Genomic DNA, 25,871 nt, shown 5'->3' with positions numbered 1-25,871 from the left:
TACGGATCAGTTCTTGAGTCTGGCAGATGTAATTTCCCCATCAAGCAAACCGACAATGAAGGAAAAAAAAACTGCATTTCTCCAGGGAAAACAGCAGAGGTGGAGAAGGCAGGATGGTCTCATCCAATCCCAGTGAAGCTCTGACACCTTTCGCTGCCCTCCCAGTCTGGCACTGGCAGTGAGTGCGGGCTGCTCGCTCCAGCCAGGCAGTCTCACTGGTAGAAAGTGCTTCCTGGAATTGGGAAAGAGGCCATTGTCACCCTGTAATCTAGGGGGCCCCCAAAGGACAAAGCCAGGAGGGTGTCAGAACTGAATCAACTTCTTTTCCACATGAGACTCAGAGTTCTATTGGAGAATTTTCTCTCCCACACACCACATAGCCTGAAACTGTGCCTCCCATTGTGATTTTTTTTTTTTTTTTTTTTTTTTTTGAGAGAGAGAGAGCACAAGCAGGGGAGGGGCAGAGAGAGAGGGAGACAGAGGATCCTAAGCAGGCTCTGTGCTGACAGCAGGGAGTCCAACATAGGGCTCGAACTCATAAACTGTGAGATCATGACCTGAGTGGAAGTTGGACACTTAACCGACTGAGCCACCCAGGCGCCCCCCATTGTGATGTTTTAAATTGAACACAGAACACTGGCCATGTTCTTCAGAGACATATTACACTTCAGGGTTGGTTTTTGTTGTTGTTTTGTTTAGTTTTAGTTTTAGTTTTTGTTTGTTTAAATATCTCCACCTGGAAGCTTGCCCTGTGCTGAAAACTGAGCCAAGGCAGAGACTGCAAAGCCTGGTTCACCCCTGTGGCCTCGGTGGTTCCCAGTGTGCTACCTGGTTCACAGATTCTCAGGTGGGCATCTTCTCACATTTCACATCTCTGGAAATGGGCTATATGCCTTGCGATCCACTGCAAGTCAAAGTTTAATTGGCAGCATTTTTTCCTTAATTGGTCAACCATTGTGCCTCATACAATTGATGCATCTTCGATTCAGTGAAATTTGGTGAAATATGGCAACAGTGGCCAAAACAGGTCTGTCAAATGAATAAATGTGCCAAGGTTCTATGTACATCATTTCGTTTACTCCTTCACAAAATCCTGTGCAGGAAGGAATGTTATTCCCATACGACAGTCAGAAAATGAAAACCTAGAGCAGTTAAGACACTTGCCCAAGATCACACAGTCACGGTAGACAGTGTCTGTGGTGACCACTAAGAAACCCAGCTTTCCCAGGAGAATGCCATTCCCTTATCCACAAATAGCATGACCAACGATCTGGGTTTGCCCTGGTCTGAGGGATCTCCTAAAACATGGGACTTCAGGGCTAAAACTAGGAAAAGACCAGGATAAATTGGTCACCCTGCCACCAGGTCTAAGAGTCCTCTATTCCCTCTGTCCCTCTCTGCCTCCACCTCCTCCAGCGCCTGTACCTGAACAGACCCTGGGCCTGGCAGGATTCCCAGGGCTGGGTCCCTCTCTGAATCAGTGGTGTCTCACCACTCGTCAGAGGCAAGGAAGCTGTCCATGTCCCACCTTCCCTGAATGTCTGCCACCCACTGATGCCGGATCTGGATGTTCAGTGGACCTGCTGGACCGTTCCCACAGCTTACGACACATCCGGCTGGGCTCATTGAAATTAGGGACCAGGCTACGGTTCCTCAGTTCTGGCTTCATGCTGCCACGTGGCTTTGACAAGAAGCTCAATGTTTTCAGGTTCTGGGAAACTGTTAATACTAGCACATTCGAACCAAAGTGGGAACAGTCCTTTCCAGCGAGAAGCCTCCTAGGTCCGCTGAGGTTGCAGGAATCTGGACAAGGCCCCAGTTTGTTCAGAAGGCCAAGCTTCCACTGGGCAGTGCTCCTCTGGGGGATCCCAAACTGGGGTTCTCATGACAATGTAGATTCTTGGCCCCTGGCCCAAACATGATAAACCAACCTCCAGGAATGGGGCCCAGACGTCTGCATCTGCAATAAACTCTGCTGGTGGTTCTGATACGGGCCAAAATTGTAAACCACAGCTGAGGACAGCTGCAGAAAATCTCGTGGCCCTGCTTTATGTCACCTCACTCCGGGCACTCCTGAAGCTGGGCCCCCATTCAGGTAGATCCAGATTTCTAGTGCCCCAGCCACTGGGACCCTTGACCCCAGCTCTTTCCTCCTGGGTCTATCACTGCATCCCTTGGTTGGGCAGGAGGCATTAAATAGCTCCATTTGCACTTAGGGGGCAATGGCTGCAGTCCCTGGGAAGCCTGCACAGTTCAAGTACTCAGAGAAGCAGCTACTCAGAGCTGGGCACTACTGTACTTATCACGGACAGGCCTGCCTGGTGCCCTCTCCCACCAGCCTCACAGGGACCTGGGCTCCCCATCCTCTCTACCCCACAGCCACAACTGCCCGCTGGCTCTCCCCTCCCCTCTACTGGTATGCTCCCAGAGTTCCCCGAAGGGCATCATGGGTCCTCCATAGTCCTGGTAAATTTTTTATGAGTAATTAACATATTAATATGTCATCCCACCCTGAGCTCAATTCCATAAATACAAGGATGGGGCCTGGGGTTTGCTCTCTACTATCTCCTCCTTGATCAGTACAGAGTCTGGAACACTGTAGGAACCTAATAAATAACTGAATAAATGGCTATATGAATAGATCCCCACATTAACCTATGAAGCAAGAACTATTATTATCCCCACTTTTACAGTTAAGGCACCAAGGCAGAGGTGACGGAATGGACTCACACTGCCTAGCCACTAATTGGCAGAACAGCCTTGAAACCCACTTTGCCGGCCTCAAACCCCCAAGCTCTGGGGCTACTTTGGGAACTGGTTTGCCTTTGCCAGCTGTCCCGAGACCAGGCAGTGTCTTCACTTGCAAATTCTCTCTCCCGTTCTTGCTCCCGGAGTTCCGTTTCTGCTTCTCTTTTTTTCTTTTGTCCCCACCCCCCTTTCCCTCTCAGACCTCCTTTGCCCACTGTGTCTGCAGCCTGAGAGAGTCACAAAGATCCGGTGTGCCCTTAATGGGGAACTTCTCAAAATAAAGGCAGGAGTTGTGGCTGGAGCCAGAAAAAGCCCAGCATCACACCCAGATGATTCACTAGCCCTGGTGAGTCAGGGAAACAGAGGCAAAGAAACACTGAAAAGAATTGGTGCTTTTTTTGTTTAAAGTCTGTCTTTGGGATAAAAGAAAGATACATTTTTAAAAAAATTAAAAATAGCTCCCGAAGATGAGGAAAAAGTATATTTGGAGAACTTGGAGAAACAGATATAATAATGATAATTGGAAACTGGCTTTCCACCCTTTATAGCAAATCCTGATGAGATGCATCCTGAAGTGTAAACAGATTTGAACAATAAACTTATTGAACCATATACAATTATTTCTGGAGAGAAATGGATGAGCGGTTGGTTAGACAAATGGAAGAGGTGTGAATGATTCTTAACACTCTGATCTGGCAAAATGGTCCTTGGAAATTAATGGAACAAAAAATTATGCCGGGGAAGAGAAGCATCATCAGGAGAAAGCACTAAACATAGGAACCATGAAATGAAAACGCCTTCTTATGAATAAGAGAATTAATGAAATGAATTTAAGAAAAGGTCAAGTTGGGGAGAATATCAGATGGGCTACAGCTCCACAAAGCTCCTAAATTTACTGTGGCATTTGAAGCGCAGGACTATGGAAGTACAAAGTCCCTGAGAAATCATCCATTCCTTGCTCTTTTCCTATAGTGGAAGAACCTCAGGGCCAGAGAGGGTGAGTGACCTGCCTAAGGCCACACAGCAAGGTGGGTACTGATCTTTATGCTGCATTCATGCCACATGTGCATCTAGTCATGGTTCCATCCAACTCTGAGCTGTGTTTAGTGACAGGGGTTATATCTTAGAGGGTGCTGACAGGTAGGGGACAGGCCTAGAGGAGCTAGCTCAAGAGTCTCCATGCAGAGAACACACTTTCTGGAGTCAGGCACTTTTCTAAAATCAAATTCTCACCCTACCACTTACCAGCTGTGATCTTGTAAGCCACCCCATCTTTCTGAGCTTCAGTCTCCTTATCAGTAAAATGGGGCCAACACTGCCTACTTTGCAGAATGAAATGAGATATCCCGGGAAAGGTACCTTGTACTTGGTAGGAACTCAGTAAATGGCACTAATGTCACAGGCGTGACCAGAATTCATTACCTTCAAACTCTATAGTTGCCCAAAAAGGAAAAAAAAACAAAAACAAAAACCTTTTAATGGCAATAAAAGGAAAACAAAAACATCATGACAGAACTAGAGGTTTGCCAGAAAGAAATTAGGAATGAAGTGTGGCCCAACACTTTATCTTTCCTCAGAGAAGTCAAATATCCCAGGATTACAGAAAAAATATACTCCAACAGTGGGTTCTGCCTGAGGAAGCACTGGCCTCTCTTTCCCAGCTAGGTCCTTGAGGTGCTGCTCCTGAGGACTAGGACCCCCACTTCCCCAGGTCCTGGCCATGGGGGTCCCTCTACAGAACACCGCCCCTGTAACTGGAGGTGTCCACTCTGCAGGGGACTGGGGTTCACTTGTGTGGGTGTGGTTTGGGGGAAACGGGCAAGAGGGGCCCTGGTGAGGAGGTCCTACTTCCCGCTGCAGGGGCCCCAGGGAGGCACTGTTGTCCCAGGGCCAGCCCAGGAGCGGTCCTGCAGCGGCTGTCAGGCTAGGGCAGAGGATTTTGTGGAGGTCAAGTTTGGAAATCCCCATGCACAGAGCCCTGAGGTGGCTCCATTTAGCAGGACCCTTGAGTAATCCTACTTGCAAGGGAAATGACAAGAGTAGCCTGGTCAAGAGCTAATTCTTGCCCTAGTCCTGTGAGAAGCCAAAGTGTATTTAGCTGGAATTATTTTCACAAAATAATACCATGAAGAGCTTAGCAGTCTATTGCCCAAGGAACTATTATGCTTAGAGCTCTTGCACAGACATGACCTAGGAACTCCCAGTCAGCAGACAAGACAGGCTCAGGCACTCCAGGCTTAGACGACATGGCCCCACCTTCTCTAGATTCTTCAGACTGGTTCACCTGTTTTGACTGAATTAACCAAACAGCAGTGATACCCCAGCTCAAATTCTGCCATGTTCATACAGTCTTCCCGAAATCCCCATCACAATCAACTCCTCCTCCACGTCCTGCTGCAACCCCACATTGACCGCCGTCTTTGTGGAAATTTAAGACAAGACCGCGTGTCAAGTGGCAACAGCTGAGGTCAGGGACCACCTTTCCCTTTATCCCCAGTGCCTTTAGCAGCGTCTAGCTGGTACCTGGCACATGGCCAGGGTTCCAAAGCATTCTCAGAATTAAATTAAATAATTGTGGGAAATGTGGGGCTGGGCCAAATGGACTCAGAGGCCAAATTTTCCAAAGGCGGTTTTATTGTTTTTATATCTCTTATTCTTTGTAGGGAAATCCAAGGTAGTTCATACTGAAGAGCTTATAGTAAAGGTAATGGACCTGTTCAGTCATGGGATTGGCAGTGGCTAGAGAGCCGTCAGCCCAGCCCAGGAAGCTGCCTCCAGGAGGGGAAAAAGACTGTTCTTTAGGCAATGGACAGACCTAGGGTCAACTCCAGCTCTACTGCTTATTCCCTTGGGCTTCATTTTCCTCATCTGCAACAAAAAGGTAATAGTATTTACCTTGCAGGATAGTAGTGAGATTTAAGTTCGATAATGTGCAAAGCACCTGGCTTGTAGCAGGCTCCTAAGTAAAACAGTTCCTTTCATGTTTCAAAGAGATATGGTAGGATAGAAAAAGGCTCAGGCTTCAGAGCTTCGCTGACCCGCACTAGGTTTGAAAGCACCCTTTTCCACATGTACTTGTGATGTTGAGTAAGTTATTTCATAGATGGAAGCCTCTGTTCACTTGTCTGTAGAATGAGGGTAATAGAACGTACTTTACTGGGTTTGAGGGAAGATTAAAGGAGATTAGCAAAATGCAAAGAATGTTGTCTGGAATTTATTCAATTCTAAACAAGTGGGAGCTATTATCATGCTCTTTCTTAGGGCGGTATGAGGATCAACCAGGCCCAACAGACAGGGTTGGGCTTTGCGGTGGGCTCAGTGGATTTGGGGATCCTGGCTGAGAGTGCCTGCCAAGACCACGAGGCAGAGGAGCTGGTTAATGGGCAGAAAGCCTCCAGTCTGGTCAGCACCACAAAGAGCTCCGCAGGCGTGACCGGCTGGACTGTGGAGATACCCAAGGGGTTCACAGCCCCCTGGGGCTATAAAAACTTTCCAAGGCATATCCAGCAAAGATAACTTTGAGGGAATCAATTTCCTGGTTCCCCACTTCCATATGAATTTCTTTCCTAAAACTGATCTGCCTGTGGTGGAAACATCATGCCAGCTTTCCATTCCCATCCTACCTTCTATAATCCCCCTTCTTCTACTGTACAAACAGACTCATGTATCTTTTCACCCTGAAGCTTATTATGGTTGCATTGTCCTTCTCGTCAAAAAACCTGGGGCATCATATAAAGGGACACTTCAACAAATGGTGTTCTCAATGTCACCTTTAATCAAGGCATTATAACCACCACTGCCCAAATCCAGGCCTACCGCATACAGTTGTGTAGGTTGTTCACTGCATAATTCCAGGGGTTGTCATCTATATCGCAGTCTATATGAATGGTTCTCCGTGGAGTTTTGTAGTAGACAGAAAACATGGCTATATGCCCCCATTAAGAGAAGTTTTTCCTGTTCTGTTTAATAATTTTTAACTCTTTAATAATTATTTATCAAAATTTGCAGTACATTCATGTTATTTTTTATTTTTATCAGGTTTGTATTACTAATAGTTGAAATGATAACTCAATCCAGAAGAATTTTTTTTTAATTCTTACAGGCTTATGGTCTTAGGAAATAAAAAAGTTCAATTTATATACATCTTTTTGTTGCAGAGAAGTATGATAGGAAAATCAATAAAAGACTTTCAAGCATAAAAATACATTACATTAGAATAAAATTCTGTAGGGGAAGTGGATTGGAAATACAATTTCCTACTGTTAAATAAGAGCTCATTCGTGTATTTTTTAAGAGGATGGTGGTGGGTGTCAAATTGCTATGATGTTTGTATTTTATTGGACACATTTAAACAGCAATGGGAGAGTCTTAGCTCACAGTTTATATATTTATAATACACCAGACATTATATCCTTTGTAGTTATTTAAAACTGCTTATTTAAAATTATTTCAAATTGTTTACGATATTCTAGAAGTCAACATTAAAATGCTCAAGAACGGACATAGATTTGCAAAATTATTTTAGGGAGCATTGAGCAAAAACGGTTAACCCCACTGATGCCAACACCATGTTAGACAGGCTACCTCAGCAGCTGGGTACATCCTTTCCACAGCAGAATATATTTCACCTTTTGGGAGGGTGAAGATTAAGGGGTTCAATCAGGCCTCTTCCCATACAGACCCTCAGGACTCGGGTGGTGGTTTGGAACTCTGGTTTCTCCTCCCTCAGGGCTCCCTCACTGTGTGCCTGACACCACGCCTGGCACATAGTAGGCCCACAGTAAACATGCCTATCCATGTGACGACCCGAGTATAGACAGGTTGGCCTTTTGCCAACAGAGAGTTCCAAAACAAAGCTTTGACCAACTTGCATGTATCAGCTTCTAGCAATATGGATGGGATAGTCAAAGCTCTAACTACTAATAAACTTAAAAATTTAGTTTCATGTGAAGTAATTTACATAAAATATATTAATATAGGAAAGTAGTAATTATAAATCAATATGTTCATTAAAATTAACATGTTAACATCAAGTCTTATATTAATTAGAAAGCTATTTAGAGACATTGCTTTTTTTCCCGGCTCACATTTAAGTCATGAAACAATTATATCCATTCTCTTCACATACCTCTTTCACACTGGTATCTCTGTCACCCCTAGAGCCACTTTTCAAGTCATCTAACACCACTTTCCAGAGCGCATCATCTTCACTTCCATCCAAATCATTGAAGATACAGGATGTTTTGGATCTGTGGATGATGCTGTCACTGGAAATGACACCCCTAGCCCCAAGTAGCCATTCTCTATTTACGAGCTCTGCAAAGTAAACACTTAGTGTATTGTTTTTTAAAGTGATCTTTGAAAGGCTTGTTTATAATGTACAATACTTGCAATTATAAGGAAAAATGACTAAATCTGTGCTTAGTGTTTCTGTCTCCATTTTTGCTTTATAAGCATTGGAAGCATCACACTGGAGTTATTGGGGATGAATATGTCCTCCCCAAATAGTGCTTTTGGGTCAAAATTACATGAGAGAAAGCCTCATAACATGAGAAGTGAGTAAGGACTTGCACAGAAGGTAAATCTCCCTTTTCTCAGAGATGATAATGAGTGAGTGGCTGGGTGGATGAGCAGTTGGATACCGGAGCCTTGGGCTAAATTCAAGAGACCCCCCCCCCCGCCCCCCTTCCACGTTGGGGCTTAATAGGGGCTGCCTTCCAGGTCTCTAGTTTCCTTCATTGGAACCAGCATGATGGGTTCCAGTTTGGGCAGAGGGGGCCTGGTGGCAGGGCTGTAATTCGGACACAGACCCAAGCCAGAGAAAGGAAGTCATGTTAACCATGTGTGTCCTCTGTACACACAGAGCACTGGACCCTTCTCCAGTCCCCTATCTCCCAGCCAGGCTGTGAGGTGGGTGTTTACCAACATGTAGCCAATAGAAAATGGAAGCTCGACACATTTTTCACCTGCATGTATAGAGACATGGAAACTTGGCCAATAATTAATCTCCCGAGTGGTTACAAATGTATGCCCGTGGCTCAGAGCTAGAAATCCTGAGTTGAAATCTTTGTTCTTCCACTTAGAAGACATATGGCAAGTACTGATTCATTTAATCTTCTAGCCTTTAATTTTCTTTTTCTTACCTATAAAATGGGGGCGATATCTACCTCATAGGGTTATCGGGATTAAAATAATGGCACCTAGCTCAGAATCTGGTATATCATAAGCTCTGTCTGTTAGTCCCTGGAGCTGCCTGACTCAAGCTCTGAAGGCAGAGAATGTAATACAAAAAGAGAGCCAGCTGCTTCTGGGGAGGACATAGCTTCACTGGATAGCAAGTGGCCACAGTGTTTTCTCTCTGCACATGTGAAATGCAAGAAAGAAGACGGCACCCTGGCCCCCAACCCAGACACAGCACCAGTAATTCTAGCATGGGTCTTGGTGTGTGACAAGCATCTTAAAAATTGTGTTTGTGGCTTGTTCTCTTAATACAAAAATGATACAGTTCATTATACAGTGGAGCAAAAAGAAAATTACAATCAACTCTAATTCCCAGAGATAATATCAGTTAGTATTTCAGTATATATCTTTCCAATTCTTTGTTTGTTTGTTTGTTGGTTAGTTTTTTGTTTGCTTACTCTTCCTCTTCTAACTACAAAGGACCATACTCTCCATATCATTTTGTCACTTGCTTTTCTCACCATGTGAACATTTCTACAGAACTAACTGTTATTTTACAACATTTTAATGATTACATAATGCTCAACTAAGTGATTTTGTCATGCCTTTGTTTTCAGTCCTCCTTTTTGGAGGTTTTTGAGTTGTTTCCAATGTTTCCCATTGCAAACTAAAGCCTGTTCAAATTCTATGGCGTACAATGCACTTGCTCCCATCACTTTGGGTCTTCTTATTAACTTGGAAAGAGGGCAATGAGATCATCACTCTTTCCATTTGACAGATGAGGAAACTGGGGCTCATGAAGAAAAAAATGGTTTGCCCAAGGTCACTCAGTAACTGGTAGAGCAGCTCCCAATCTGGGTCTTCTGGGCCTCCAGCCAGGCCAATTTCCTGACCCTCCTTCCCCCATCCCCGCCCTCATGGAGTAACAAACATCCAAAGGATGCTTATGCCTGTTCTGTCTCTTCCTCCCCATGAACATCTGGGCTGAGAGGGGCCCCTTAACCCAAAACAGAAATCCTGACCTCCCAATCCAAGTAGCTACTCAAACACTCTCTAACCCACCACTCAGTTTTCTTTTGATCATTGTAGTTACTGCTGCTTATTATTTTCTTGTTTATTTACTTGTCTTTTATATAGCCCAGTGATTCTCAGTGGGGCAGAACCAACCCCCAATGATCGGGAGGCAAGGCACAGGTTGTGTCACAAACTTATAACATCTGTGTGGGTCAAACACCACTTATAGTTCTCATTGGAGTCCCTGAGTAGCTCAGTCAGTTGAGCATCCGACTCTTGATTTCAGCTCAGGTCATGATCCTAGGGTCACGGGATCAAGCTCCGCATTGGGCTCCCCACTGAGCATGGGGCCTGCTTGGGATTCTCTCTCTCTCTCTCTCTCTCTCTCTCCCACTTCCTCTCCCTCTCCCTCTCCCTCTCTCTCTCCCCTTCTGCCCCTCTCCCACTCATGCACTCTTGTGCTCTCTCTCTTTCTCAAAAAGAAAAAAAAAAATTTCTCTAAATCTAGACTCCATCTAGATTTAAACATTTCTCTAAATCAAAACATTTCTCAAAATCTAAAAAACATTTCTCTAAATCAAACTCCATCTTACACACAAACACAAGAACACTATGTTTGGCTTAACTTACACTGGCTTTCCCAGGTATACAACCACCATGGAAACACAAAAATTATTTTACTTTCTTTAATTTGGAGTTTTCTCATTTCAGAAAATGATACCAACGTTCATGGTGTCTGAATCTTTTACCTTGTCTGCACTTGCAGCTTTCATATTCAAAGCAATTCTAAATATATTGACCAATATCTTTTTTTTTAGCCCTTATTTCAAATTGTCAAAGAGAAAGAGTAAAAGTCATCAACATTCAGTTTGACATTATCTCCTTTGTTAAATTCAAATACTCATTATAAGTAAGTATAAGCATCTAAATGTGTCATGATGCTTTCTGGTGCACTTATGACCAAACATATGAACACTGAAATACACATGATTTTATTACAATTACTTTCACTTATCCATTAAGTTACAGTGAAAATGATATACTGATTTTTAATTATGCAAATAAGTGTAATGTATTATCTGTGATTTAATTTCAGGATGATAAAGGTGCCATTCAAAAGATCTGAGTTACACAGGGGCCTTTGGGTCTGATTGGATTGAGAGCCACTGGTGTGGTCTGTCTCCTCCACTGAAAGATCAGCTCCATGAAGGCAGGGCCTGGTCTGACTGAATCCCGACTCTGGCCCCCAGCACCCAGACCAGTTGAGTAAAGGAATGATAGAGGCATTTTGGGCATTTGTAAAAAAAAAAAAAAAAAAAAAAAGTGAGTTGGGGAAAGATTTACCAGCAGAGTTCAGCCTTCAACAAGTTGATTAGGTAACATTTCTGAAATTCCTTTTCTCCAGGTACCACTGAGCTAGGAACCCTGATCTGTCTGGATACTAAGAAGATTCAAAGAGATCAAAGATCTGAAAATTCCTGGCACAGTGCCTGATACAAGGGAGGGCTGAGTAATTGACGGCTGTTATTGTTTTTTGTTGTTAGGTTTCTCAGGCAGTAAACCATAACTCTATTTTCAGCTAGCAGGCTGTTCCAATCTGGCAGCGGTTATTAATACATATCCTAAGAAGCTCCTATTCCCTTTTATTTCTTCCCACCTCCCCCACCCCAGGCCTGAGCTACCTTCCATAATCCCACTCTAATTGGAATTGGGACTGTCAGGGTGACTTTCCTCTCCCCTCCCCAATTCTCACCTTGGTCCTGTCTCTGACAGATGCAAACGTCCCCGTGGCTCCAACCAGAAGCCACAGACCAGGAGGGTGCTGGGCTGGCCAGACTCCCCGTGGGCACTCTGACGGGGCAGGTCCTGTGCCCCGGACTTCAGCTGCCACGTGGGCAGTGGGCCTGGCACCCCCTGCCAATTCTCCATGATGAAATGCCACTGCCCCGGGGGAGCCATCTCCAGCCTTCCACAGTGGCTCGGCGGCAGGTTTATCACACTCGCTGAGAGAAGACATAATCAATTCCCCAGCTGGCACTTTGCGCTGAATACCCACTTTTTCAGCTTGATAGCAGGACTAAATTAGTTATTTAGCAACTAGGCCCTAATTTAGAGCGAGCGAGAGCCTTGACAAGGATCATTGTTCAAGGCCATCCCCCCTTTGCCTTCAGATAGGAGGCCCACACATCCCCAGAAGGTGATAAATAGACAATTAGAAAATAGATATATTTGGTTAGATCTACAAGGCTCCCCGGCGCTGTCAGGCTCACAATGAAGGGGGCCAGGGTAAATTGGTGGCCAATGAACGCCAGCTGCACGGCCATCCGTCCTGCAGACATTCAGCCATATGTGGCCATTTACAGGCCGTCCTGAAGAATAGATCGGACCAATAAGACCAGAGGGAACTAAAAATACTTGACAAAGTTGGCTGCTCTTCATTTAACAAGAATAAAATATCTAATGGGGTGTAATGGAGGCCATCAATCACCTACTGCCAGACCCAGCGTAATACCACACTTTTAACTATTAATGCAACTTTTTTTTCTCTAATAAGTGGGACAGGCACATCCGCTTTGTACACAGGGTGGATGTTTGGGGAGTGGAGATGAAAGGGAGATGCTGGAGAGCCATGGCAGAGGATGAATTTTGGCTTAAAAATAGAAAAGGATGATGGGAATGTCAAAATGGGGCAGCCGCTGTGGAAAGAGTATGGCAGTTCCTCAAAAAGTTAAATAGAATTACCACATGATCCAACGATTCCACTCCTAGGCATATACCCAAAAGAACTGAAAGGGACTCTAACAGATACTTGTACACATGTTCACAGCAGCATTTTTCACAGGAACCAAAAGGTGAAAGCAACCCAAAGATCCATCAATGGACCAACGGATAAACAAAATGTGGTATACACCTACAATGGAATATTATTCAGCCTTAAAAAGGAAGGATATCCTGCCTGATACATGCTACAACATGGATGAACCTTGAGAACATTACACTGAGTGAAAAAAGCCAGAGACAAAAGATAAATATTGTATGACTCCTCTTCATGAGGGACCGAAGATAGGCAAACTCATGGAGAAGAAAGTAGAATGATGGGTGCCAGGGGCTGGCGGGAAGGAAGGCTGGGGTGTTAATGTTTAATGTACAGGGTTTCTATGTGGGGTGACGAAAAAGCTCTGAAATTAGAAATGATGGACGCACAACATTGCGAAAGTACTTAATGCTACTCAATCATACACTTAACAATGGTTAAAATGATAAATTTTGTTATGTATACTTCACCACGAGTTTTAAAAACGTTAAATAGGAATAGGAGAGCAGGCAAAGCATTCCAATTTGCTTTAAGAACAGAAAAATACTGTGAATTCAGTTAATCTAGGAACATTAAGAAAAAATAAGTCACCCCAGAAGATTGATCTTCTCTTGAGCAAGTCATGCTTTCTTGGGGTCTCAGTTCCCTTGTCAACAGATGAGAGGCAACAACTCTTGACCCCTCTATCTCCCAGAGCATTTGTGAGGCCCAGATGAAATGAACTGGAGGGACATGAACATCCTTTGCAAACCGTTAAGCACTGCTGTCTAATTTGTCAGTCCATACCTGTTTCCAGCACGGCTAATAAACATTCCAGGAAACCTACTAAAGGAACCTCATCCATATGGACTGAGCCATCAATCTGAAAAACCCCATGGATAGGAAAGTCGGGTCCCCACAGATGGAGACCAGACCCTGTCCTCAACCCACCACCCACTTCGGAAGGCTCCCCCTTGGCCACTGCTGGTTTCATGCATTATTCAGTCACCAGAGTCACCCCACAGTGGCCCTGATGGTGTCCTTCACACAGTCTGAGTGTCTCCAGGTAGGGCAGACAAGGAATAAGAAGCGGAATGACTTTGAACACACCTGCAGAGTGCAGACGAGCCAGGTGCTGTGGCAGCGTGGGGCTGAGTGCTCTTTGCAGAGAAGGCAGGAGAGGTCTAGGCATTCAAGGGATGATGACGGCTGCAGAATGATGGCCATCAGGTTTCATGGTAAGGCCTGTGGTTGGGGCTCTTTATAGTCTTTTACCTCCACCCACCCCCGGCTGCATATTTTGGGTGTATTGAAAAAATTCCATTTCAGTTTTTAAAGCACATTTACGCCTCCTAACTCATTTGATCCTCAAAACCACCTTGTACATAAATAGATTGAATGTTTCCTTATCCTGAATTTGGCACGCTCTGCTTGCGTCCTCGTTCACCAAGTTTGAATTCAACTCGGTCCCTCTGCTGACTGTTTTATATACACTCATGAACCCAAATGCCCTATATCTCCTTTCTTTATCCATACTCAATAATTAATTCATTTGGCAAATTAAACTAGTTAGGATTCCCAAGAAGCCAAAAACCAACTCAAATAAGCTTAAGCAAAAAAGAGGAAGTATTAAAGAAGGTCTCATGAAACCCAAGAATAAGAAGGTGGCAGGGTCCCAGGTATAAAACCTAGCAGCTCAGTCTTGCTCAGCACTGTCTTCATCTCCCTTCTCTGGCTGGGTATCAGTGACTTCTCTTTCTCTGTCTCTGTATCTCTCTCTCTCTCTCTCTCTCTCTCTCTGTATTATCTATCTATCTATCTATCTATCTATCTATCTATCTATCTATCTATCATCTCTCTCTCTCTCTGCCTTCCCTGATCGTCTTCTCCACTTCTCTGGTTCAAACAGAAGGAAATATGGTGGTCAACAGTTCCTGAGTTTTACCACCTATGTTTTCAACGGTTGGGAAGAAATAAATCTGGCCCTTCTTCTTTCCCAAATTTTATAAGCCCTAAGAGAGGGCTTACTGGCCCAGGGACCCATCTCCTGAGCCAATCACTAGTGGGAACAACCTTACAGATGGAATGGAGTGGGAGGCAGCAATCCTAAAAGAGAATGGTTGGGGCATCAGTGCTGGGATCATAGTCCACCATGTGTGAGGCATTCATTCAAAAATATATATTGAGCATGTATGTGTTAGCCACTGCAGTAGGCAGTGGGTTCAAGGCAGTAAATAAGACAGTACCGCTGCTTTCAGGGAGCTTACAGTCCACTGACAAGACAGACTGTACATAATCATAATAACAAACCACAATTTTTTGCAATTGAGGTGTCATAAAGGAGGAGGACAGGATATATTTATATGGGATACATGCCAATATAGGTCAGGATATATACTAACCTAGTTTGGATGGATGAGATATCTTCCCTGAGGAAGTGAGGTTAAAGCCTTGCCTGAGGGATAAGTAGTGTATCTGGAAACTGCTGCAGACTCTGGGACATTTAGAGATGAAGGCCCTATTTTTAAGAAACTTCAGTCTAACAGGGCAGTGATTCCTGATGAGTTCCATAGAATACCAGATGTACAAGTTCCTGGTTTCTATAAAAGGTTCTATAGTCAGGGGCACCTGGGTGGCTCAGTCAGCTAAGCTCCAGCTTCATCTCAGGTCATGATCTCATGGTTCATAGGTTCAAACCCCACATCGGGCTCTGTGCTGACAGCTCTGAGTCTGAAGCTTACTTCGAATTCTGTGTCTCCCTCTCTCTCTGCTCCTCCGCGTGTGCTCTATCTCTCTCTCTCCCTTCCTCCCTCAAAAATAAATAAGTAAACATTAAAAAAAAAGGTTCTATAGTCAAATCCATTTTAGAAACACTGGGTTGGACAGTTAAATTGTTCTCTTTGCTGCAGAACTTGTTAGCAATTTTTATATGCCAAGGTGTCCTGACTATCTCCAAAGAGATTCTTTTCCAATCAAGACAAACCTTTATAAGTAATGTCTTAAAATGCAAGCAAATGTTCTGTCAGAAAACCCTGTCAATTTATGGAGGGTAAGAGACCTGCCCAAGGACACACAGCTCATTAATGATAGAATTCGGACTCTATTGACCTTCCCACTGGCCTTTCCTCTCCCCCATCTTCCCTGCATGATAGAGGTTGCAGATGCAAGATAACCACTCTCCCAGCCTCCTTTATAGCTATGGATGGCCATATAACCCATTTCTGCTAATGAGATGTTAGAATTCTGTTTCAAGGCTTGTGAGAAGAACTTTGCTCCTGATACAGAGACAGACTGAATAAGATGAGTTCTCTCACTGCCCTCCCTTCCTACTTCTGGACTCTGCTGACAGAAGGCACGGTATCTGGGCTGCTGCAGTCATCTTGTGACTGAGAGGGGAGACATCACAAATACCATGAATTGAGTAAAGCATCAAGCAGGTGGGAATAGCCATAGCCCTTGATTACAACATTAAGTTGCTGGACCAACTCTGTGACCTTCCATCTCTGGGCTTCATGCCATGAATACCCACTTTAATGAGGGAGGCTGTTATGTTACTTGCAGCCAAAAAAGATCCTCACTAATTCAATTCTCAACCCTGATTATCCAGGTTGAACTTTTTACATACATTTTTTTAATGTCTATTTTTTTTGAGAGAGAGAGAGGGGGGAGGGAGGGGCAGAGAGAGAGGGAGACAGAGGATCTGAAGCAGGTTCTGTGCTGACAGCAGAGAACTTGACGTGGGGCTTGAACTCATGAACCACGAGATCATGACCCGAGTCAAAGCCAGACGCTCAACTGACTGAACCACCCAGGCGCCCCTTAAGTACATTTCTAAATAGAATTCTCCCTGTTTAGCATTTTATTGGTAGAATGCCTCTTGGAATAGGAATGCCCAAATATCATAGAATATACATATCTTTCAATATAATATGTAAGCTAATATTCATAAAGGAAAAAAATTTTAACTCATTGAAAACTTTATCACAAAAACTCATTGTGACCTTATGCTTGAGAAAAGCCTCAAATTTCTTCCAACTACAATTGGTAGACCATCAGAGTTTCACAAAATTTCGAACAGCACATCAGGAAACAATAAAAAGGAGGTGTGTCTCTGATGGAGCTGGCCGGAAAAGGAGCTTTGTCACCATGCACAGATGACTGCTCAAAACCTTATTTATCATTTCACGACAGGATGGAATGTTGTAAGCCTTTTCATATCCTAATGTGATCATTTGTAACTCAAATTTATAAAGGCATTTGATTGTTTTAGTAAATTTGATGGAGGGATTTGGACTGCATGGAGCATATTGCATTTTTTTTTTCCTATTTAAAATGATAAAAACTGGCTCCCAGTTAGCATGTGTGTGCAAAATGTCTGATTTTCAGGAATGGATTACTCAAAGTACAGATGCCTGTAATTTTATGTGGCAGGAAAACTAAATTTGAATTGTTTTAGAGATGCCTTCACTGAACTACAAATCAATACTCCTCTTGTATTAAGAATCAATATGATAATTGGTTGTATTAAGAGTTTCTGCATCTTCTGCTGAACAGCAATTACTCATTTATTCTCCGTAAGGTTCTACACCACTAACCCACAAGCCTTGCTGTGCATCAAACCCACCTGAGGAGCTTTTATTTTCTTTTTTTCTTCCCATCTGAGGAGCTTTTAAAAAAATATTGATGCACATGTCCCGTCCTAGACAAATTAAACAGAATCTCTAGAGGCCAGATAATTCTTAAGTGTACTCAAGTTTGAGAACCACTGCTCTAAACAACAAATTCCTCCAAGAGCTTAGGAACAGGAAAACATTGATACGACGACAAGATTTATGAAACCCACCAATTTCCTTTTTATTCTAGCTACCTGGAAGCTCAACCAAACTTAGTTATAGTAACTCTCTTGCCCCTAGTTCTTACTTCAGTTAACTATCTCCATTATCCAGATGTCCAGATGTCACTTCTTTCGTGTATAATTCACTATACTACAGTAATCCCAAATCTTCTGTGTCCTATCACCAGACCTTCCACACACTCTAACCTAACCAACCATTCTAACATACATGAACACACATGAACACACACACACACATGCGCGCGCCAGGATTCAACCTACTCCAGGAAGCCACATCTGCTTTGACTTTAATCTTTTTTTTTCCCCTCCAGAAGTTTTTGATTGCCTTAAACATGTTCTACAGTGGTTAAAACCTTGACTAATCCAATTTTCTATGAATCAGGGCTATCAAATATTAATATCAACCTGCTTTCTGTGGCTAAAAAAAAATATTTTACTTTGGGAACAAAATATATGGCCTCATTTATGCCTGAGTTCATCAACCAGTTAAAATTTTTTGTGTTGTTCTTTTCATCAGCTCTGACAAAGTGATATGGAATTAGACACCCTGTGAACTGTTTCTTTGCTCTAATGTGTGAGCTGCGCTTCACTAGAGGGAATAAAATAATCCACTGTCATTTCTGTTTTTATCATATTCATTTTTGGCAGAGAATTTATTCACTCTTCACTATATAGTTATTTATGTGCTACAATCTCACATTTTTGCATTCCCCAGAGAACGCACCATTAAAACTCTTAATGTGACACCTCATATTTTTAGTAGACTAGAAAATAGTTACAATTTTAATTTAAATTGAAATGACTATGTAATAGCTGGACAAATCAGTTTGAGATCCCCAGAGCTCTTAATTGTAATTCTCCATTGTTTTCTATGCATAAATTTCTTTTCCAAAGTACTCATTCTGAAATACTCGCTCATTTTTTTCAGCTGTTCTATGCTCATTCCAAACTCACTTATTTAATAATTTTCTATGGTTAACAACTTCATGATTAAACTTTAATGTTAAATATAAATGGTTGAAATAATAAGCGTTTTAGAGTGTTTTATAAAGAAAGAGGACTGGGCATTTAAGGAATGATGGATTTAAGTATCAAGTATAAGAGGAGGGGAGAGATTCAGTCTGGCCAAGAACAAAACAGAGACATAGATTTTGATAGTTTAAATGTGTGTGTGTGTGTGTGTATTAGAAATACATGTGGTAGATACAAATGTCTAAGTCGGCTCCGAGCAATGGGCAGTGGAGCCTTAACATGATGGAACTCAGGGCTAGATGCAGCTATGAGAGTATCCAGCCTAACCTACTCACTTACAAATAAGGAACGCCAAGTTCAGAAAAGGAGATTTTTTTTTTTAATCAAATTATATATTTACCAAGACCGGGCTAAGGGAAGAATTGGAGGTGAACTAAAAGAAGGGAGAATGACTTCACTGAAGGTGGGCAGACATCCTCTTTCCCAGAATCCCCACGCCCACCAAAAAAGTGTCAGATTGAGCAGTAAATGATATGATAGCCTCCCATTACCCGCCTTACTGAGGATGTGTTTCACAGCATCTGATTCTCTGTTTAAAAACAAAAACAAAACACACCACCTGAGCTACTGTCAGATCAGATTTTATTTTAACCTGGTCTGGCAATGTTAAGAAAGTGAAAATGTCTCCAGCGGAAATGCAGTGTAGCGCCTCCCAAATAAACCCTGACGGGCCTCCTCAGCTCCTTTGAACATTACTGGAAGCAAGAATATCTATTCTTCCCCTCCATGCCACATCCCCGAACCCTCAGGACACACACACACACACACACACACACACACACACACACACACACGCGCGCGCACACACACAGTCTAATGAAGGCAGACTGCTGAGCTGTCCCTCTACTCTCTACTTAATGAAGAAGATTTAAACCACCTAGAAAAGAACCTTAGATAGGTTCTGGCAGATCTGGAGTCCAACACTGACCCTACCATTAATGGGCCATATGACTTTGGTCAAGTCCATTCACCACACTGTGCCTTAATTTCCTTATCTACAAAATGAGTAGATAGGCTTAACAGCTCACTCTTTCCAGAGCTAACAGTCTATGGCTTCTAATTCCATCCCTTACCTCCATCTTCATGTGCTTTACTTGACGTTTACTGAGCATCTTCTATAGGCCAGTTTCTCTGCCTGGCACTGGACTATCCAAATGCATAAGACACTGTCCCCGTCATCTGGTGGACCCTGCCCAAGCCTACTGGAATGAGGCAAATGATATGGAACATGAGAACTGAGCAAGAGGAGGTTTCAGATAGCATGAAATTTCTGGCCTGGGCATTTAAGCAGTCATGCTGTTGTCCAAAATGGGTAAAGTGACCTTATAACGTATCATTCAAACCAGAACATTTCTGAAGGGAAAAGACGGATTATTAATAATTATGCTGGGACAACAGGCTTCAAGTGAGACTATTTCAGCAACCCGGGATGTATGGTCACCCTAAGGATGGGGACTATGGGAAAAAAATAGAGTCTGGGGGTATAATAAGGGTGGGTCTAGAAGTGTTGCCTTTTAAGTGCCTATGGAAGATTCAAATGGAGCTATGTGGTGAAGGTGGAGTAAGGAGAAGGATGGAGCTGAGAGGAGAGGGGTCTGGGCCAGAGATGCAGATTTGGGAGCCACCATGAGCCACAGAGAAACGAGAAATGTGAAGAGCAAGAAGAGAAGTGGGTCAAAACCAGAAGCCTGGAATTAACATCTAAAGGGCAGACAGAGGATGAGGCTGAAGAATGACTGGAAAAACAGAAGAGAATAAAATCAAAAGCAGAGAGAGTTCCAAATGGAGGAAATGGTCAACAGTGTCAGGGGCCGGGAACAGCCAACGCAGTCAATGAGCTCAGCAAGAAGCATGACAATGGTACCCTCAGATGCTGTACCTCTGGGCAGTTCCCTCCACAGTGACACTCCAATATCCTCTTTATTATTTTTTTTAAGTTTATTTTTTTATTTTGAGGCGGGGGAGAGGCAGAGAGGGAAGGGGAATCCTGAGCAGGCTCCACGCTGTCAGTGCAGAGCCCGATGCAGGGCTTGAACTCACAAACAGATCACGACCTGAGCCAAAATCAAAAGTGGGATGCTTAACCAACTGAGCCACCCAGGTGCCCCTCCATATCCTCTTTAGACAAAAGGATTTTTTTTTTAATATTTGTTCTTGAGAGAGAGAAAGAGACAGAGACAGAGACAGAGACAGAGAGAGAGAGCAAGCAGGACAAGGGCAGACACAGAATCTGAAGCAGGCTCCAGGCTCTGAGCTGTCAGCACAGAGCCCAATAAGGGGCTTGAACCCACAAACTGCAAGATCATGACCTGATCTGAAGTTGGACACTCAACCGACTGAGCCATCCAGGTGCCCCTAGACCAAAGGATTTCTCACCTTCCCTTTAAACCTAAACCCATCTGCATGGAGTCTATCTGTGGATCTGAGAAACAGAAATGATCTCTCACTCTCTCTCTATCCTTCTCCCCTACCCAGCATCCTTTCTGCCTCCAACATCAGCTATTTCTCCTCATTTTCATTCTCCTTCCCTCCTGCCTTCAGTCTTCATCTGCATAGGTCTTACCTGTCTAGCCTCCATCCAATCACTCTTGCAGCCAAATCCATGAACATGTCATCTGAACTTTTTGCCTCTACTTCTCAGCAATTCTCTTGTGTTCCAGAGGTCAAGCTTCTGTCCCAGCACACTCTTGAACCTACCCCTGGTTCCTGCTTGACAAATCCAAGGCCTCTTTCTCATTCCTTAGCCTTCTTGTCCTCTCAGAAGCCTCCAGGACTGCTGTCTATCTTTCTCTCAAAGGCCTCCTCTCTTAACTTTGATGATTTGTTGTTTCCTCTCCTGTGTCTCTTCAACTCCTTCCGCTCTTCTTCAGACATGTAGTTGGCAATGGCTGCAGTTTGTCCAGGGCTTAGATCTACTCATATAACCCTGGGGCCAGGGGAGATGCTGGGCCATTGGAAAGGGCCATTTTCCCCTTCTTAAGGCCAGATCCCAGACTTGAACATTTTACCAAGAAACCCTGGGGCCCCCTCTCCACAATGTAGAAATTGGATCCTCAATTCTCATAGCAAGAACCTAACAGAATTATTGCCCCTCAGGGTTAAAAGGAACCTTGAGGGATTTATTTCAAACATCACCTACTCCTTATAACCCTCAACAGTCCCAGTTGGGAGGCTGCTGTTTGAGCACTCCAGGGATAGGGGACTGGCCATTTTCCGGGCAAGCATGTTTCCTTCTTAGACAACTAAGAAGAAAGGCCTACCTCGAATCAAACCAAATCCAGCTTATTATACCCATACCTTTGGTCTTCTTTATACCCAATAGGTCCACCCAGAAAGTCCAAATGCACTTCCACATATCTTCAGATTTTTGAAGATGCCTGTCACATCTGCTCCTTGGTCTTGTCTCTGTAAAGTCTGGCTATCTCCATTTCTTCTGCCATTCCTCATATCACACACCTTCAAATCTCCTCATGACCCTGACTCACTTACCTGAGTGTAACCATTTCCAATAGTGAAGTGTGTGTGTGTGCGTGCATGTGTATGTGTGTGTGTGTGTGTGTGTGTGTGTGTGTGTGTGTAAGTGAACAAAGGGAATTTCTTCTGGTTTTCCCTTAAGTAGTTCATTTTTGCAAACATCAGGGAACAATTTCCGAGAGGCAGCATGACATATGATGACATAGGAACAAGGTTATCCAGAGCCCAGCACATCAGACAGTCTGGAAAACTCTTAAGTGAAGAATGCTTGTCTCCATGAAACCTTGATAATTTAAAAGGGACAATGACTATCTGAAGCAGTCAAGGTCTCCGTTAAATCCAGCAAAGCTAGGAGACTGAAAGGGGGGGCTTCTCATGCAAGGGGACCCTTTGGTCTTTAGCGACATCATTATCTGCGGGTTATTATCATTACTACAAATACTAATACACTTTTATTAAGCACTGGCAATGACCCAGGGCAAGTGAGTTTAAGTTCATATTATATCCATTTTCATTATCGAGAGAAAAGAGGAGAATGAACAAAGGACTATAATGTGAAATTCTAAAGTAGGAAAAATGAAAAAAGGTTAATTAAAAAAAAACCCACAGAGTAAAGAGAAAGGCTCCAACTGTTCGTGGTCAGGAGCAATGATGGATGGTGGATCTTGTCACCCTGGACTTGTCCCCTATGATTTCTTTCCATCTCTCTCTCTCTAAAAAAAAAAAAGATCCTCCTCTCAGCTAAGGACATGGCAGGGACGGGGTAGGTGGGGAGAAGGGCAGTAGGCTTTTATTTCAAGGGCCACTTTCAGCTCTGAAAGTGTATAAATCAATGTTTCCTCCTTCTAATATCTAGCCCAAAACAATACAATTTAACATTAAAAATACATTAAAATATTAAAATAAAAATATTAAATCCTGAGAGATATACCCTTCTCCAAAGGCTTTTTTTTTTTTTTTTTTTTTTTTTGCAGCTCTGACATTAAAATATCAAAGTGTATCACTCTCCTTTCTGTGTACACCCTGACTACACGAGACTTTTGGATGATTTATGTCTTTTAGAACAAATGCAAGAAATTTCCCATCAACCACCAAACTTTGTGGTTTCCCTTGGAATTAAATCTTTCTACTCTATAACTCTGTGCTAAGTAATTCTAAATATTTTTCCTATGCAAGTTATTTCTCTCCATCAAGTGAATGCCTGAGGCTTCTCAGCATGTATAAACCAGACTGAGAATTCAGAACACCAAACAGATCAGCAGAATAAACACCTAAATATAGAGGATGAGTGTTGTCTAAGCCAGAGTGTCCTTTGTAAGGACTGTTGTATTTTTAGTATATACTTATGTCACATGGTGAGGTGTTTGTAGCTGCTCTGTTGGAGCTACTTATCGTAGCTGAAACTTTAAATCGTCACTCCTAATTACACATCAAACATCAATGTCATTTGTGGCACCAGCTAGGAGAGACCCTAAGAGGATTGTATGTGTTTGCATGTGTGTATCATGGTTATAAAAACAAACCTAGAGATGGCTAGAAACCTACCTAAGGTCATAAGCAGAATCAGCTCTGAAGTCCATGTACCTGAGTTCCAGAATCTAGTGTTCTTCCTGCTAAAGCGCACAGTCTCACAGTGATACAAAACGCCAGAGCTGGTCTTTTGAAGACTCAAAATGCTTAAAGTAGGAACAAGAGGTCATACTCTAGACCCTTCTCATATGCTATGAGAAACAGGTGGCTCTTGGGAAGTTGGCTTAGAGGATCCCGTGGAAAGGAGACGCCCAAACCGCATGTGAGAACTTCAATGCATCTTGGCGCTATCCAACAGGTTCCTCATGGACACCCTAAGCACCCTGATGGCAGTACAATACATGTATTCTTTCCCATGTCTCACCTAGCACCAACTGTGGAGTTCAATTTCAATAAATGTCAACTGAATAACTGAACTAAATGAAGTTAAAAGTGAGTCAAGAATGAATGCATATTCAACAAATGGCCTTGAGTCAACGGGCTAATCATTTGGAAGGCATTAAGATCAGTAGTGGAAGGACTGGGAATGGGCATACATAACAGATTTATGTTTTAACAAGACCACTCCACATAGAGTGCAGTTAGGATGCTGTGAAACTCATCTTCTGGGCTTACTTTGAACAGATCCTCTATTATGAGTCAGTTTTTTTTCCCCTTTAACAGCTGAAAACCTAAAGCTTCCTGAAGCCAAGCAACTGCCCAAGATCTCTCTGCTCAGACGTAACAGAGCTTTCACAATAACTCTCATTTCAAAAATCTTACATTTTTAAAAATCTGCCAATAGCTCCAAGTTCTCTCCACTTACTGACACATTCCCATCAAGGTGAGTGTTGCTGTTATCAGCATTTCCTTACTTTCTGGCACTGTTTCAGACCCATCTTGCATATTTCCTGCCTCAGTCCTAGGGTCAGCCATTTCTCCAAGGAGTCCTAGTACCTTTTATTGGAGAATGGTATGAAAAACCAAGATCTGGGCAGTAGGTCTGCTTGTTGCTACCAGAGTGCCTTTCAGAGCTTCTCAGCTAACAGAACAAAGAAACACTAAGTTGTAAATATATACATATCTATAACTATTTCTATATGCAACCATCTGTATCTATATTAAGGTAAATGAGTTCTTACTAATGTCTCCTTCCCTAATCCATCACCACATGGGCATCGATCATTCTAGCCCCCTTCCTTTGCTTATCTGTAAATTCCCACGCCAACAGTGAGAAATCTAGCTTCTACCATTTACCATCCATCTACTTCAATTCCAGTATACAAGTATCAGAACTGTTAATCTGTCTTCTCATGGGAAACCATTTTGTCATCAGTGTTTATGTGTGACTCCTTTTGTCTTGCTTCTTACACACTCTCATTTCCAAAGTTACTCGGATCTGTACCTTTCCCCCCACCCTCTTCAGTGAGGCTATTTCATACATTTTTTAATAGTTTCTCTTGTCACAGTATACATTCCTTCCTGAGATAGCCCAACTTCTCAAATGATGTAATTCACATACAGTAATACTACAGACTGAATGTTTGTGTCTGCCCTCCATCCTCAATTCATACGTTGAAAACTTGATCTCCAATGTGATGGTGTCCAGAGGTAGGGCTTTGGGAGGTGATTAGGTCATGAGGATGGAGCCGTCATGAATGGGATTCGTGCCTTTACAAAAGAGACCTCAGACAGCTTCCTCATTTCTTCCACCATGTAGGGTCACAGGGAGAAGATAGCTGCCTGAACCAGGCAGCAGGCATCTGCCAGCACCTTGATCTTGGGGGATTTCTCAGCCTCCAGAACTGTGAAAAATAAGTGCTGTTTAATGTTTATTTATTTTTGAGAGACAGAGAGAGACAGCATGAGCAGGGGAGGGGCAGAGAGAGAGGGAGACATAGAACATGAAGCAGGCTCCAGGTTCTGAGCTGTCAGCACAGAGCCCAATTTAGGGCTTGAACTCATGAGCCGTGAAATCATGACCTGAGCCAAAGTAGGACGCTTAACAGACTGAGCCACCCAGGAGCCCCTTAAATAAGTGCTGTTTAAGCCATCCAGTCTATGGTACTTTGCTAAAGCAGCCTGAACAGATTCAGACAAACTAGAGTTTCCTCTTTGTGCTATAAAGTTTGATAGGATTTCACAAATGTGTAATAGTACTTATCCACCATTACAGTATCATACAGAATAGTTTTACCACCCTAAAAATTCCCATGCTTCACTGATTCAATACTACTTCCCATCCCGTGGCAACCACTGATTTTT

General features: G+C 43.2%; 1 protein-coding gene across 4 annotated transcripts in view; it reads right to left on the bottom strand.

Annotated features, from left to right (window-relative positions):
• Window positions 1-25,871, bottom strand: part of MELK (maternal embryonic leucine zipper kinase) — a 130,165-nt gene that overhangs the window by 6,519 nt on the left and 97,775 nt on the right. Inside the window, exon 20 of one of the 4 annotated variants that reach the window (XM_042913774.1) lies at window positions 25,111-25,411. The exons of 1 other annotated variant lie outside the window; for it this stretch is intronic. In XM_042913774.1, the coding sequence (XP_042769708.1) occupies window positions 25,307-25,411 (105 nt within the window). In that variant the 3' untranslated portion in view covers window positions 25,111-25,306. Of the gene's footprint in view, window positions 1-25,110; window positions 25,412-25,871 lie in introns of those variants that run through there. 2 more of the 4 variants (XM_042913775.1, XM_042913779.1) reach the window with 2 other exon arrangements.

This window comes from Panthera leo, chromosome D4 (genome assembly GCF_018350215.1).
Source record: "Panthera leo isolate Ple1 chromosome D4, P.leo_Ple1_pat1.1, whole genome shotgun sequence".
Lineage (NCBI taxonomy): Eukaryota > Metazoa > Chordata > Mammalia > Carnivora > Felidae > Panthera > Panthera leo.
The sequence above is the reverse complement of the archived record's forward strand: the minus strand, read 5'-3'. Positions and strand labels throughout refer to the sequence as shown.